The following is a 16,326-nucleotide window of genomic DNA, read 5'->3' as shown; positions in this document are numbered from 1 at the left end:
CACAGACTGTCCAGGAGTTGGCGGATGCTTTAGTCCAAGTCTGGGAGGAGATCCCTCAGGAGACCATCCGCCACCTCATCAGGAGCATGCCCAGGCGTTGTAGGGAGGTCATACAGGCACGTGGAGGCCACACACACTACTGAGCCTCATTTTGACTTGTTTTAAGGACATTACATTAAAGTTGGATCAGCCTGTAGTGTGGTTTTCCACTTTAATTTTGAGGGTGACTCCAAATCCAGACCTCCATGGGTTAATACATTTGATTTCCATTGATAATTTTTGTGATTTTGTTGTCAGCACATACAACTATGTAAAGAAAAAAGTATTTAATAAGACTATTTCATTCATTCAGATCTAGGATGTGTTATTTTAGTGTTCCCTTTATTTTTTTGAGCAGTGTATATACTTATTATGGACACAGCATGTCTTACACTAGTTATCATGTTGTTATTAGTTGTTGTTATTAGTCCCATCCTTCAGCTCCATTCAACACCTCCCATCTATCTCTTAACACCATCCATATTGGATTTCTATTTGCCATATATTTTTCAACTGTACCGTGATGTTTTACAAAAGTTCTGAACCTTTCTATTCTCATTGTTTCTACAGTTTGTGAATTGAAAATAAACAATTTTGCTAAAAGTATTATTATATTATTGATCGATTGACTATGACTTTTCAGATCACCCAGTAGTGCTATCTGCAGGGTCAGCTCCATGCAATTATTGCAATCTTTCAGCCATTCCTGGACCTGTGTCCAGAAACAAGCTACAAATGGACAGTACTAAAACAAATGATCGAATTATTCTGTCTCTTCACAGCCAAATCTGCAGAGCTGGGAAGATTGTATCCCCCATACAAATAGCATTCTATTGGTAGCAATACTTTTTTAAATAATAATTTAAATTGAAAAGTTCTAAGTTTTGAATCCGGCGTCGTTTTGCGTATCAGTTCATAAACACTATGCCATGGAATCGGTACGTCAAAAATCTCTTCCCAACTATTTTGCGATCTGTATGGGATGGCTGTCAATCTTTTGGTCCTTAAATGAAACTGGTAAACTTTTTTATTTATCACAATTTTCTTTAACCAATTATGTTCTTTTAATGCAAGGCCGACAGACAAGTTCCTTACTTTTTCCTCCTTCCACTTTCCTCTTCCATTTTTGCGGTAATGCTGCAATTATTTGGTTGTAATTTTGGGTAGAGCAGACATTTCTATATGTTTTTGTTAGCTGCATGTGCAACATAACTCCACCATTCCTACCGATAATATCATTTACGAAGATTATACCTTTTTTTTTTTTTTTTCTCAAAAAAGAATGGTTTTTTATCAATTAGTATATTTGAGTTTAACCACAATATTTGTTGCAATATTTGTTCTGTCATTTCTGGAGCATTAAATTGAAATTGCAACCAACTTTAAATGGCTTGTTTTAGAAATAGTGATATTTGGGAGATTATTTCCTTTTCAAATACCTGAAAGTGAGGGGTTGTAATCTGAATAAAGGGAAAAAGTTCCTTCTTGAACATTGGGTGAGACAATCTTACTAGTTTGATAGTTCGGATTTAAGTATCATTTTTGTATGACTGAAGCTTTTAGTGATAGGTCTAATGCTTTATTATTGAATCATTTCTGTCCTCCTAATTCATATTAATTATATAAATAAGCCTGTTTTATTTTGTCTGGCTTGCCATTCCAAATAAAATGGAATATTGTTTTCTCATATAATTTAAAAAACTGTTCGCTAGGCGTGGGCAAGACCATAAGCAAATAGGTAAACTGGGATAATACTAAAGAGTTAATCAGGGTGATTTTTCCACAAATTGACAGGCACCCACCTTTCCATGGTAGCAAGATCTTATCTATTTTTGCTAACTTTCTATTAATCTTTTTTGGAGTGAGATCATTTATTTCATTTGGGATATGTATCCGAGTATATCCACATCACCATCAGACCATTTTATTGGTAAACTACATGGTAATGTAAAAATTGTATTTTTTGGTGATCCAATACGTAATATAATACATTTATCATAATTTGGTTGTAATCCAGAGGGTTAGAAAATGTATCTAGATCCTCTATGAAGCTGTGGAGGGATTCTAGTTGTGGATTTAAAAGAAAACATGAATCATCAGCGTACAATGACACCTTTGTTTTTAAACCCTGGATTTCTAATCCCTTGATATTATTGTTGGATCTGATTTTAATAGCTAACATCTCGATGGCAATAATAAATAGATATGCCGATATTGGACAACCTTGTTTCACTCCTCTTGACAGTTTAAAACTTTCTGAGAAATAGCCATTATTTACTATTTTACACCTAGGGTTACTATACATGATTCTAACCCAATTTATAAGAGATTGTCCAAAATTGAAATGCTCCAGGCATTTATATACAGTGGGGAAAAAAGTATTTAGTCAGCCACCAATTGTGCAAGTTCTCCCACTTAAAAAGATGAGAGAGGCCTGTAATTTTCATCATAGGTACACGTCAACTATGACGGACAAAATGAGAAAATAAAATCCAGAAAATCACATTGTAGGATTTTTAATGAATTTATTTGCAAATTATGGTGGAAAATAAGTATTTGGTCAACAACAAAAGTTTCTCAATACTTTATTATATACCCTTTGTTGGCAATGACACAGGTCAAACGTTTTCTGTAAGTCTTCACAAGGTTTTCACACACTGTTGCTGGTATTTTGGCCCATTCCTCCATGCAGATCTCCTCTAGAGCAGTGATGTTTTGGGGCTGTCGCTGGGCAACATGGACTTTCAACTCCCTCCAAAGATTTTCTATGGGGTTGAGATCTGGAGACTGGCTAGGCCACTCCAGGACCTTGAAATGCTTCTTACGAAGCCACTCCTTCGTTGCCCGGGCGGTGTGTTTGGGATCATTGTCATGCTGAAAGACCCAGCCACGTTTCATCTTCAATGCCCTTGCTGATGGAAGGAGGTTTTCACTCAAAATCTCACGATACATGGCCCCATTCATTCTTTCCTTTACAAGGATCAGTCGTCCTGGTCCCTTTGCAGAAAAACAGCCCCAAAGCATGATGTTTCCACCCCCATGCTTCACAGTAGGTATGGTGTTCTTTGGATGCAACTCAGCATTCTTTGTCCTCCAAACACGACGAGTTGAGTTTTTACCAAAAAGTTATATTTTGGTTTCATCTGACCATATGACATTCTCCCAATCCTCTTCTGGATCATCCAAATGCACTCTAGCAAACTTCAGATGGGCCTGGACATGTATTGGCTTAAGCAGGGGGACATGTCTGGCACTGCAGGATTTGAGTCCCTGGCGGCGTAGTGTGTTACTGATGGTAGGCTTTGTTACTTTGGTCCCAGCTCTCTGCAGGTCATTCACTAGGTCCCCTCGTGTGGTTCTGGGATTTTTGCTCACCGTTCTTGTGATCATTTTGACCCCACGGGGTGAGATCTTGCGTGGAGCCCCAGATCGAGGGAGATTATCAGTGGTCTTGTATGTCTTCCATTTCCTAATAATTGCTCCCACAGTTGATTTCTTCAAACCAAGCTGCTTACCTATTGCAGATTCAGTCTTCCCAGCCTAGTGCAGGTCTACAATTTTGTTTCTGGTGTCCTTTGACAGCTCTTTGGTCTTGGCCATAGTGGAGTTTGGAGTGTGACTGTTTGAGGTTGTGGACAGGTGTCTTTTATACTGATAACAAGTTCAAACAGGTGCCATTAATACAGGTAACGAGTGGAGGACAGAGGAGCCTCTTAAAAAAGAAGTTACAGGTCTGTGAGAGCCAGAAATCTTGCTTGTTTGTAGGTGACCAAATACTTATTTTCCACCATAATTTGCAAATAAATTCATTAAAAATCCTACAATGTGATTTTCTGGATATTTTTTTCTCATTTTGTCTGTCATAGTTGACATGTACCTATGATGAAAATTACAGGCCTCTCTCATCTTTTTAAGTGGGAGAACTTGCACAATTGGTGGCTGACTAAATACTTTTTTCCCCCACTGTATAAACCCCAGTCGTACTTTATCAAATGCCTTTTCAAAGTCTGCAATGAATAGCAGGCCTGGTTTCCCAGATTTTTCATAGTGTTCTATTGCTTCCAGTACTTGCCTTATATTATCTCCAATGTATCGCCCATGTAAAAAACCTGTCTGATTAGAATGAATAATGTCCGACAATACCTTTTTAATTCTATGCGCTATACATTTTGCTAGAATTTTTGCATCACAACACTGAAGTGTAAGGGGCTGCCAATTTTTTAAATGGACTGGGTCTTTATATTCTCCACTTGTATCCTGTTTCAGTAATAATGAAATCAGACCTTCTTCTTGAGTGTCTAATAATCTACCATTTACATAGGAGTGGTTAAAACATGCTAATAACGGTCCTCTGAGTATATCAAAAAAGGTTTGGTATACCTCGACTGGTATGCCATCCAACCCTGGAGTTTTCCCGGACTTAAAGTCTTTAATTGCATCCAGAAGTTCCTCCTCTGTAATTTCACCTTCACATGAATCTTTCTGTATGGCTGTTAATTTTACATTATCAATAGAAAAAAAATCTCTACAATTTGCTTCAGTTAGAGGAGATGGAGGCGACTGAAACGAAAACATATGCTTAAAGTACTTTGTTTCCTTCTTCAAAATATCATTTGGTGAATCATTATTATGGCTTTTTCTTTGCAACTCTGCCTAGAAGGTCAGCATCCCGGAATCGCCTATTCACTGTTGACGTTGAGACTGGTTTGATGATATTTTTATAGTAGATATTTTTGTGATTGTTTCTAGCTCACTTGGCTGTGTTAAATGCAGTGGTTGTAATTGTACAGTAGAAGATGCGAGTAGGTGCAGATTTGACTGGGAGTGGTTTGAACAAAGGCATCAGCATAGCACTTTTCTCACATTGCCCTCCAGCTGTGGAGTAATTGGTCTTGTGAATACTTGACGGTTTTCCTCTCGCTCAGGGGCCATATGTTTCCTAAACTTGTGCCCTGTTTTCCTGATTAGGAGCAGAAGTCAAGCATATTGTGAGCAGAAGTGTGACTGCAAATGCAAATGTCTTGTTCTCAGGAAAACATTTCAATCTGTTTCACTGAATATTTAAACTCCACAACACTCAGATGAATATTTAATTGAAAGGATATAGGGTGGTCCTGACAAGTGAAAAACTATTTGCATAGACGGAGACTATCAGAATGACCGTAATGAAAGGTCACGTGATGACATGCATTATTTAGTCCTAGCGTTTTATAAGACCTCTCAACTTGATTGTCTCTTGATATATCACAGCAGTTTAATCTGTGCAGTCAGGTCTATATCATCAAGATCATTTTGAATAGTTTTCATCTTTTGAAGGAAGTTTTTTCAGAACTAGTAACCATTCTTAATTATGACCCAGAATACCTTAGACCACGTGTCAAACCACGTACGACCCATTCAATCCGGCCCGCGGGTGGTTTGAGTACAAAAATAATATATATTTTTTGTTTTACTTTGAAATGACTAAATCCAAATCAAAACTGTGGAGAAATGATAATGGAACTACATTTATAGTCACTATGTCCAGCTTGCTTGCAGTCATCAAAACAAAAGCTAGACAGTCAAAAAAAAAATGTATGCACGCATGACTGTAAGTCGCTTTGGATAAAAGCGTCTGCTAAATGGCATATTATTATTATTATTATTTAGGGAGCATCGGAAATTCAAAAAGCGATGGATAGAGAACAATTTTTGAAAATTTTGACGGCGAGGAAATATAATACATTTTGAGTGTGGTACTCCGGACCTCGGTGAAGATCAAATGCGGCCTGTGGGGAAAATGAGTTTGACACTCCTACCTTAGACATATGTACTCCCTTTATCCAGGTAACACCCTAGGTCCAGATTATATACATTAATGATTCAAAATAAACAAAATTGCAAGATTTGGACAATGAAGATAATTCATAATAAGGGGGAAATTGTTGTTACAATGAACTTAAATGTTCAAAGTCATGACCGTGAGAGAATGTATTATTCGTATTATGTGTCAGATAATTGCAGCACAGTAGTACTGTCTCGCACTACCACAGCTTTCCAGGAAGTCACTCTCTGAGCAATTACATTTTCCTGATCTCTTCTATAAGATAAATTAAATCGTATCAGCAATGCTGTAACTTGATTAGCTCATAAATCCTATCTTCCGTTTCAATCAAGCAGTATGAACTTGCAGGAAGAAAGATCTTTTCGAAGCACACAATATTGATTTCAGGATGTAGCTAGTATACTCAAGGCTTTAGTTGTTGCGCTAAATTATGAATCACTTTCCAGTCATGTTTCCTGCTTGTCAAATTACATGTGTGTGACTGGAACTGTGTGTGTGTGTGCGTGCGTGTGCGAGAGCCTCCTGACAGGCCTTGTGGGTAATCCTCAGACATGATGGATAATGATGGTGCCCTGACTGCAGAGGGAGGTGATCCATAGCCCAAAAAGAGGGATTTAGGACAGATGAACAGAGTGAAATACGATGCCCATTTGGACAGATGCAGTAGGCTGTCACACCATGTAAGCACATCAGGATGAGCAACAAATGGTGTCTAATAGTTGAAAATAACAGTTTAATGGCTTACACTTGAATGAGTAGCACACATGCGGTGTCATTTCACCTTCTTTCCTTATACATTTCGAGGTGCATTGCAAATGGTTCATCATTATTCACACTTGAGAAAATAGGTGGGAAGACCATCTGTTCAAATTATGATGAAATGAATCATTTCTGAGCTGAGGCAAGCACAGCAGCACTTCAACACCACTGGTCCACAATAATTATTGTACAGGAATGAACTTTCTCTGTGTGGTTTTGTGATGTTCTGTACACAAACAGATAAAATATAAAGGCTTTGGCGAGAGATAATTTCCAGAGCCTTGAAAGCAAATGAGATTCTCTTAAAACATATTTTCATTTGAGTGGGGGTGTGTTTGCTTTAGAAGTGCAAAGCCTGCTGGGATACGCTCTACGAAGCCTTAAAGGACCCCTCCAGAGGAAGTTGCCGCCACTATTTTGACGCAATTCTTGTCCTAGTGCGGAAATGCTTGTTTAGTTCCAAACTCCGAAAACCAACGTATTTCTCCTTTATAGTTATTGATTTAATGTGGCGTGCACATCTCCACCGGGTGCACAGACCATATGGTCTCTGGCACAGCCCACACTCCGCGATTTGTAAACAAACCAAAAAGCCAGGCATGTATTAATTACGTCTTGCAATGGAAAACATTTATCTTTTAAGAACCAAACAAGAGCGAACGGAACGGGGAGGGATCTACCTGAATTTGTCCAATAAAAACTCTGTTTTAATTGCAAAACGGTTTCCGTTTGGAGTAAATGGTTTCTGTTGCAAAAAGTTTTGCAACACACAACATTTTGCAACAATAGCGTAATAAATACACCCCTGGGTCAGGGTAGCTTCGCTAATCGCTATGGGGCACAGCTAACGGTAGCTACGACTAGGCGGAGGACCATCCACTCTCCTCCCTCTTCTGCAACATAATTGAATGATCAGGGATGAATACAGAGTTTAGCGTTAATACTAGCTAGCTAGCTACTGTAATGCAGCTAGCTTGTTAGCTATCTACAGTAGCTACCTGGCTAGCTAACTAAACAACAGCTGGAACAACCTAGCTGTAATGTTTACAAGTATCCCCACTAGCTGGCTACTAGACAACCAATATAACAGTTGGCCATAAAGCTTTTTGAAGGGAGCAAAGGAAAGCAACTATTGCCTGTATCAGTGATGGACAAATACAATTATAGCAATACAGCTAGATACTAATACGATAGCCCAACTTCTTGCACATTGTTTTGATGAGCCGGTTAGGATAAGGCTGTTATTTGGTCAAATCATAAATCAAACTCTGTACCAAAAGCTTTGCCTATCAATAAACATGTTACAATGTATGTTCTTTATTATCTACTTAAATGTTGATGTGTATGGAGTACAAAATTACTAGTTAGTTTGTATTCTCCAAACAATAACACAAGTGTTCCTGTAACAGAATGTGTATACTGTAATATAGGTTATAGCCAAAAACACATTTACTTGAAGAACAGTTTAGATGCAAAGTTTGCATCTGCACTTTTCTTCAAGTAAATGTGTTTTTGTAACATTTTCTGTGGAAATTGTTAGAAGTATTCATTGTGCACAGTCTGAGTCTCAGCATCATGCTGTTACCGTGGAATTGCCTGTATCTATCTGGCTGTGGTTTAACTTCTGTGGCCATGCAGAGCAGAGGGGGGCTGGGATGGGTAGCCTATAAAGGCAACTACAATATTACTTCTCACATTTGGTGCCTGTAAGATAGTATAAAATGTTACTGTGCTAAACACAGAAGTGCAAAATTGAGGGATTAACTAATTTCACTAGCTACTAGCACTAGTATAATTATGTTTTGTTCTTACCAACTTTACCTGAACTGTAGTTTGCACGTTTTGATATTACTTTGCAGCATTTTGTATCACATTGGCCAGCAAGCACGTTCCCTTTTGGCAGCTAGGTTTATTACTGTAGAGACACCTTGCAGTTTTGTAGACTGCTTCGCATTTGGTAACAAAACTAAGGCGATGTGGTAGCGTTAGTACTGGTAAAGCATTTGATTTAATCACTGAGCTATTAACTTATTTCATATGGATGTACTTCACCGCACAGTTAGCTATGCTAGCTAGCCAGCTACACTTGTATAGTTACTGTAGTGTGCAACTGGGTCATTCTCACAACTGACGTTTGACCAAAAAATTCTCAAGTGTCATTTTCCACAGAATTTCCTCTTGGATCACTGAGATTAGGATTTGTATTTATCTATTTCATTATTATTATCATTTATGTTTTTTAATCCGCTATTATGCATTTTACCACAATTTCCACAAAATTCTCATTACCGTAACAGTCCATAAAAGTTATAAATAAATAAATGTATAATATTTTAACATTGCTCCTCTAATGAAAATGCCTGAGTTAAACATGACACTGAAAATACAAATATAAAAAATGAAATTATACAATTATTATAAAATGTCAACTTTTTCCCAATTTGAGCTTTTTAGCCATTAGCACATTATTTTACAAACAGCAGGTTTTTAAAGGACCAAAGAGTTTGGTATGATTTTGTGTTTTCATTTTTGAAAATATTGCGATACTGGTATGGTCCCGGCCCTATAGATGACAACATCCTTCCACACTGTGTTGTATCCTACAGACTATTCTGTCACTGCGCATGGCCTCTCCTCTCTGAACACACACACACACACAGACACAGAGGAGTCTGGAGGGCATGTCAGCCAGTGTTGTGTGCTAATGGGAGAGTGACCTCCTAAAATGTCCAACCTGGAACTCATAACCTCTGCAATTTTCTGGCCACTCAACTGTATGTGACCATCTGCATGATGTAGTTTTCTTGCGCTGGCTACTGGATCAAGATATTACCACACATTATGGTAACAAGATTACTCCCTGCTTGTCAATTGTGCACAAAATTTGACCATCTGATGATAATCTAAGGTCTTGTGACGTGCAGTGTTCTCATGAATAGATAAAAAAAACAAAATGGTTTAAAAATGTATGGTTCATGATGATGTAGCTATAAATTTGACCAACGCTGATAATATTCCTGTTCATCGTCACTGCTCTCATTGTGAAGAAGCTCTATAAACTGTGAGGGTATCTATATTGTCTTACTCCAGCTGAGCAGATATTGAAAACAAGCCAGCGTGTTCTCATCAAGGTCACTTCAGCCTGCTGTTTGCCATGATGACATCAGTGTTTGGTGGCAGTTGCTCTCAGGGGTGACAGACAGAGTGAAATGCTTTTTTGGGCTGTACCCTGGAGCTCACAAGCCCGAACCACCTCCCCAACCCTATCAAACACACTAGGCTCTCAGTGGTCTAAGGGGGTAGGGGTACTGTACAGGTTCAGAGGGAGGATACATACCCCCCAAGGCAGGACCGTAATCAGACACATCCGTAGTAGGCCTCAGACAACCTATACCCCCACTGTATGTTAACTTCATGACTGACAGTAAATTACTTCAAACTCATGCACTACTTGTGTAATTGTTAGCTTTTGGCAACAAGACAACAGCAAAGTGTTCCAGTCCCAAGTGGCTACTTTTTCCAGTCCAATACATTGCTGTCCATTGAAGCCTTCATACATGCCTGCACGGCCCCCCTCTTTGCCACATGATTAACCACAGAGGTCCACTATAGCCCAGAGGTGTGTTGGTAGCCTGGGCCAGGCAAAATGTGTTACATACAGAACTATATAGCCTGCCTAGAGCACAGGGTAAACATTTACCCTGCTATTACGGCTGCTAATGAATTTGAGGTGGGAAAAAAAGACACTGAACTGTTTTTTTCCAAGTACACAGTGAATGCCATTACCAAGGTGAAAATTACAAGCCATACATCAGAGCCAGTGTGCGGGAGAAGCAATTACTTGTTCTAAGCTTTACATTTTTACAATAATTTACTGGAAATAGGATTGTGTAGAATTATTTAATCTCATAGATTTTGCAGATTGTATTATGTATAATTTAATACTGTTACTCAACAGGCGGAATGCACATGTCTCCTTTACCTTCATTGAGCTTTGAAAACTACGGTATCTAGTCCATTTCCCATAGGCAGACTGGACTGCTGTTGACAGTTTGGAGCAAAAGACTTCAATGCATGCCATAGGTGGTTTATCTGACAACGTCACGAAAACAATGCACACGCTTCAATTGGCCAGAAGTCTGTGTGGTGTTGTGATTCTGGATGGCCAGATAGCTAGCAACAATGACAAGAAACTGCCATGTGGGGAGCGTAAGTGGCTTGTTTTAGCTAATTTCATCTTGTTCTTGATACAATGTCTTGTTTTTACTAATTTAATGTCAAAACATAACATTTGCTAGCTAGCTAACCAACAGCTGTAACGATGTATTTGAAAGACAACAAGTGCTCACTGTGCAAATGTATTTATGTTTTCAATAAACATTGGAGACTAAATATAGTTTACATGTTGTGAACATTCTAAGCCAACCCCTTGTGTTTTGCCCCATATTTGCACACGCATCGGTTTTGTTGCTAAATAACCAACCCGTCTATAGAAATATTCTGTTTTTGAATTCTTGTCTTTTTGTTTTTACACGAGACTAGACGCACAGCTTGCACTCATTGTACATAGTTACAACTAACTACAGTTTTCTATTGTGGCCAATTATTGTTCTCTGTGCCGCAAGAATCGTATTTCTCAATTCATGTCCCCATCTTTTACTAACATTATTCACTCCGAACAAGTACTTTTGTGAGCAAAAGACAACACACCTAATTATTTTAACACTGTGTGCAAGGTTTTTGATTTAGGCTCCAATTTTATCAGATACATTCTCATTGGATATTTACCCGAAACCACACCTATCCTTCTAAATATACACTATATATACAAAAGTATGTGGACACCCCTTCAAATTAGTGGATTTGGCTATTTCAGCCACACCCGTTTCTGACAGGTATATAAAATCGAGCACACCACCATGCAATCTCCATAGACATATTGGCAGTAGAATGGCCCATACTGAAGAGCTCAGTGACTTTCAACGTGGCACCGTCATGTGATGCCACCTTTCCAACAAGTCAGTTTGTCAAATTTCTGCCCTGCTAGAGCTGCCCCCGTCAAATGTAAGTGCTGTTATTGTGAACTGGAAACGTCTAGGAGCAACAACGGCTCAGCCGTGAAGTGGTAGGCCACACAAGCTCACAGAACGGGACCGCCGAGTGCTGAAGCGCGTAGCGCGTATAAATCGTCTGTCCTCGGTTGCAACACTCACTACCGAGTTCCATCCTGCCTCTGGAAGCAACGTCAGCACAATAACTGTTCATTGGGAGATTCATGAAATGGGTTTCCATGGCGAAGAAGCCGCACACAAGCCTAAGATCACCATGCGCAATGCTAAGAGTCGGCTGGAGTAGTGTAAAGCTTGCCGCCATTAGTTCCGGTGAAGGGAAATATCAACGCTACAGCATACAATGACATTTTAACCGATTCTGTGCTTCCAACTTTGCGGTAAAAGTTTGGGGAAGGCCCTTTCCTGTTTCAGTATGACAATGCCCCCCGTGCACAAAGCGAGGTCCAAACAGAAATGGTTTGTCGAGATCGGTGTGGAAGAACTTGACTGGCCTGCACAGAGCCCTGACCTCAACCCTATCGAACACCTTTGGGATGAATTGGAACGCTGACTACGAGCCAGGCCTAATCACCCAACATCAGTGCCCGACCTCACTAATGCTCTTGTGGCTGAATGGAAGCAAGTCCCCGCAGCAATGTTCCAACATCTAGTGGAAAGCTTTCCCAGAAGAGTGGAGGCTGTTATAGCAGCAAAGGGGAGACCAACTCCATATTAATGCCCATGATTTTGGAATGAGAAGTTCAACAAGCAGGTGTCCACATACTTTTGGTCATGTAGTGTATATTTAATCTGAGTATTATTGTGCTGTCAGGAGTCGGTGCATACTGAACCCTTCATGTCAACATCCTCCTCCTCAGATGTACAGTTGAAGTCGGAAATGTACATACACCTTAGCCAAATATATTTAAACTCAGTTTTTCACAATTCCTGACATTTAATCCTAGTAAAAATTACCTGTCTTAGGTCAGTTAGGATCACCACTTTATTTTAAGAATATGAAATGTCAGAATAATAGTAGAGAGAATGATTTATTTCAGCTTTTATTTCTTTCATCACATTCCCAGTGGGTCAGAAGTTTACATACACTCAATTAGTATTTGGCAGCATTGTCTTTAAATTGTTTAACTTGGGTCAAACGTTTCGGGTAGCCTTCCACAAGCTTCCCACAATAAATTGGGTGAATTTTTGCCCATTCCTCCTGACAGAGCTGGTGTAACTGAGTCAGGTTTGTAGGCCTCCTTGCTCGCACATGCTTTTTCAGTTCTGCCCACACATTTTCAATAGGATTGAGGTCAGGGCTTTGTGATGGCCACTCCAATACCTTGACTTTGTTGTCCTTAAGCCATTTTGCCACAACTTTGGAAGTATGCTTGGGGTCATTGTCCATTTGGAAGACCCATTTGCGACCAAGCTTTAACTTCCTGACTGATGTCTTGAGATGTTGCTTCAATATATCCACATCATTTTCCTTCCTCATGATGCCATCTATTATGTGAAGTGCCCCAGTCCCTCCTGCAGCAAAGCACCCCCACAGCATGATGCTGCCACCCCCGTGCTTCATGGTTGGGATGGTGTTCTTCGGCTTGCAAGCCCCCCTTTTTCCTCCAAACATAACGATGGTCATTATGGCCAAACAGTTCTATATTTGTTTCATCAGACCAGAGGACATTTCTCCAAAAAGAACGATCTTTGTCCCCATGTGCAGTTGCAAACCGTAGTTGGGCTTTTTTATGGCGGTTTTGGAGCAGTGGCTTTTTCCTTGCTGAGCGGCCTTTCAGGTTATGTCGATATAGGACTAGTTTTACTGTGGATATAGATACTTTTGTACCCGTTTCCTCCAGCATCTTCACAAGGTCCTTTGCTGTTCTGGGATTGATTTGCCATTTTTCGCACCAAAGTACGTTCATCTCTAGGAGACAGAACGCGTCTCCTTCCTGAGCGGTATGACGGCTGCGTGGTCCCATGGTGTTTATACTTGCGTACTATTGTTTGTACAGATTGGAAATTGCTCCCAAGGATGAACCAGACTTGTGGAGGTCTACAATTTTTATCTGAGGTCTTGGCTGATTTCTTTTGATTTTCCCATGATGTCAAGCAAAGAGGCACTGAGTTTGAAGGTAGGCCTTGAAATACATCCACAGGTACACCTCCAATTGACTCAAATTATGACAATTAGCCTATCAGAAGCTTCTAAAGCCATGACATCATCTGGAATTTTCCAAGCTGTTTAAAGGCACAGTCAACTTAGTGTATGTAAACTTCTGACCCACTGGAATTGTGATACAGTGAATTATAAGTGAAATAATCTGTCTGTAAACAATTGTTGGAAAAATTACGTGTCATGCACAAAGTAGATGTCCTAACGGACTTGCCAAAACTATAGTTTGTTAACAAGACATTTGTGGAGTGGTTCAAAAACGAGTTTTAATGACTCCAACCTAAGTGTATGTAAACTTCCGACTTCAACTGTAGTTGTGCCCTCAGAGTAGCAAATGTTGGGGTCCTAGTCGTGGCAGAGATGAATGACTTAGTACTGATAGAGAGTGCATTGTAGTGGCTATTATTAAATAACCTCGGCTGATAATTAGCATTCAGTAATTACCTGCACCGAGCCCTTCATCACGCGCTGTGCTTTGTGAGGACATTTCATCACTCGCTGTAAATACCTCAGTAACGTTCCACTGGGTTGCATTCTTTTAGCTGACAATACTGGTGTTGAGTGAAGGAGAAATTATCATCTTGTCCAGACAATGTGATATAGTAGGACTAACCTGTTTTGGTATTGCTGCTTCAGTAGACGACCGGAGAAGTCGAAATATGCATGTGTAGTATCATTAGTCCAAGGCCTCAGTAACACACAGCAGCGTTTAGATGATGGATCAATTCAAATGCTAATGTATTCCAGGAAGTGTGCCTGCTATGTTATCATGCTGAATACAGTGACTTTTCCCCACCGGGTATAAATCTCTTTAATGTAAGCATGCGTCAACGTCATGAATGTAAACACTGTTCTTTCTATTGCCCAGCCAAACATTTTATCGCTTCTCTTCCTCTCCTACAGAGGTGCCCCAGAAGGATAGTGAAGAAAAAGCAGGGAAGTCCCTCTCAGACTCCTCCCTGTTCGTCCGCTGGGGTCATGACCTCGGTCCTGAGAGTCGCCGGGTGGCGCTGAAAAAGTTCCAGTACTACGGCTACAATGGCTTCCTCAGTGACCGCCTCTCTCTGACCAGACCCATCCCAGACCTCAGACCTGATGGGTCAGTGACCTTTGACCCTTCTGTTGGTTCCTTTTTATCATCCATTAAAAAACATACTGATCCAAGTTCTGACAGGAAAATTGTTTTTTCATATCTTGTCTGTTTGCTGTTTCTCCTCAGATGCAGAAACATGTCGTACCCCACCAATCTCCCCCAAGTCAGTATCATCTTTATCTTTGTGAACGAAGCCCTGTCGGTCATCTTGCGCTCCATCCACACAGCCATGAACAAAACTCCCGCCCACCTCCTCAAGGAGATCATCCTGGTCGATGACAACAGCAACAATGGTAACTCCTATATTCTTACTAAATGTAGCCTACAAAGTATACAAACTGCATTGTGTACAGGAATCCATTCAGGCTGCTTAATAGCAAGCATAAATGCATGCCTACAAACTATGTGTTTACATCATCATACATAGATCAATTCACACTTGACATGCTTGAGGACAGAGAGTACATCAGAAGTTTCTCTTTAATTGTATTACCCATAAAATGTATCTTACCCCTATACACATTTACAATATCTTAAAAAATGTGCTGGTGTTGCTTGCCAATTTAATGGATTACTTTCACACAGCTCCCAATTAACTTATTTGTTAGCCTAGCTATTTCAGCCGGACAGACCTGTATACTGATCAGCTATAGAGCCAGAGGGAAGTGAGAAGATTTAAAGGCTCTGTTTTACTTAGACTGATCATTTCCCATGAAGGCGTATGAGCTGCATACTTAACTAAACATGTATCATATTATGATGACAAATGAGGGTCAAAATAGTCCGGCAGAGGGATAAAAAAACAGGCTGCTTCTTTTGAATTAATATTTTTACTAAGGCCTCCTATTTTAGGCTATAAACATTGGATTAAAAAGAGAGGCGCGTCCGTAATGTAAATGAATTGGAAAACGAAACCATAGCCCAGAGGCAGAGTATTACTGAGAGTGGAAATGAAGCTATAAAATGTTCCTTTGTGGCCGTTGATATTCTAATTAATTCCTTGGCAGTTGGCTCACTTTGAACAATGAGACACTTTCCGTTCTGTACAGTTTCAGGAGCCTGGCTAACAGCTCCCCATCCTTAGTGGGGTGGCTCATAGTCAGCTGGGGTTACTTCCCATGACAATCCAATTAATCAAATTGACCTTAGTCCTCTTATTTGTACTCTTAATTTCTAAATGAGTTAAATTCCTGTATTTTCACCACTAACTATTGCTGTATATTACTTAGTTAATCCTAATCAGTTCATGGTTGTATTATGAATATTGTCATACATAACATGTCTGAAAGCTATTGTCCCCTAAAGTGTCTCAGCTTACTCCCCAACACTGCTGTAATGAAAATGGACAGTGATGTCTGATCCTCGCCCTTAATGACCCAAT

General features: G+C 39.8%; 1 protein-coding gene across 2 annotated transcripts in view; it reads left to right on the top strand.

The window, feature by feature from the left end:
* LOC311134751 (polypeptide N-acetylgalactosaminyltransferase 18-like) overlaps positions 1-16,326 on the top strand; it is a gene marked incomplete at both ends in the record, with an annotated part of 150,366 nt that overhangs the window by 43,944 nt on the left and 90,096 nt on the right. For both annotated transcript variants that reach the window (XM_084168528.1, XM_084168529.1), the window contains 2 exons: positions 14,756-14,951; positions 15,072-15,238. In XM_084168528.1, the coding sequence (XP_084024654.1) occupies positions 14,756-14,951; positions 15,072-15,238 (363 nt within the window). The remainder of the gene's footprint in view (positions 1-14,755; positions 14,952-15,071; positions 15,239-16,326) is intronic.

This window comes from Coregonus lavaretus (genome assembly GCF_964263955.1).
Source record: "Coregonus lavaretus genome assembly, chromosome: 9".
Taxonomy (NCBI): domain Eukaryota; kingdom Metazoa; phylum Chordata; class Actinopteri; order Salmoniformes; family Salmonidae; genus Coregonus; species Coregonus lavaretus.
The sequence above is the reverse complement of the archived record's forward strand: the minus strand, read 5'-3'. Positions and strand labels throughout refer to the sequence as shown.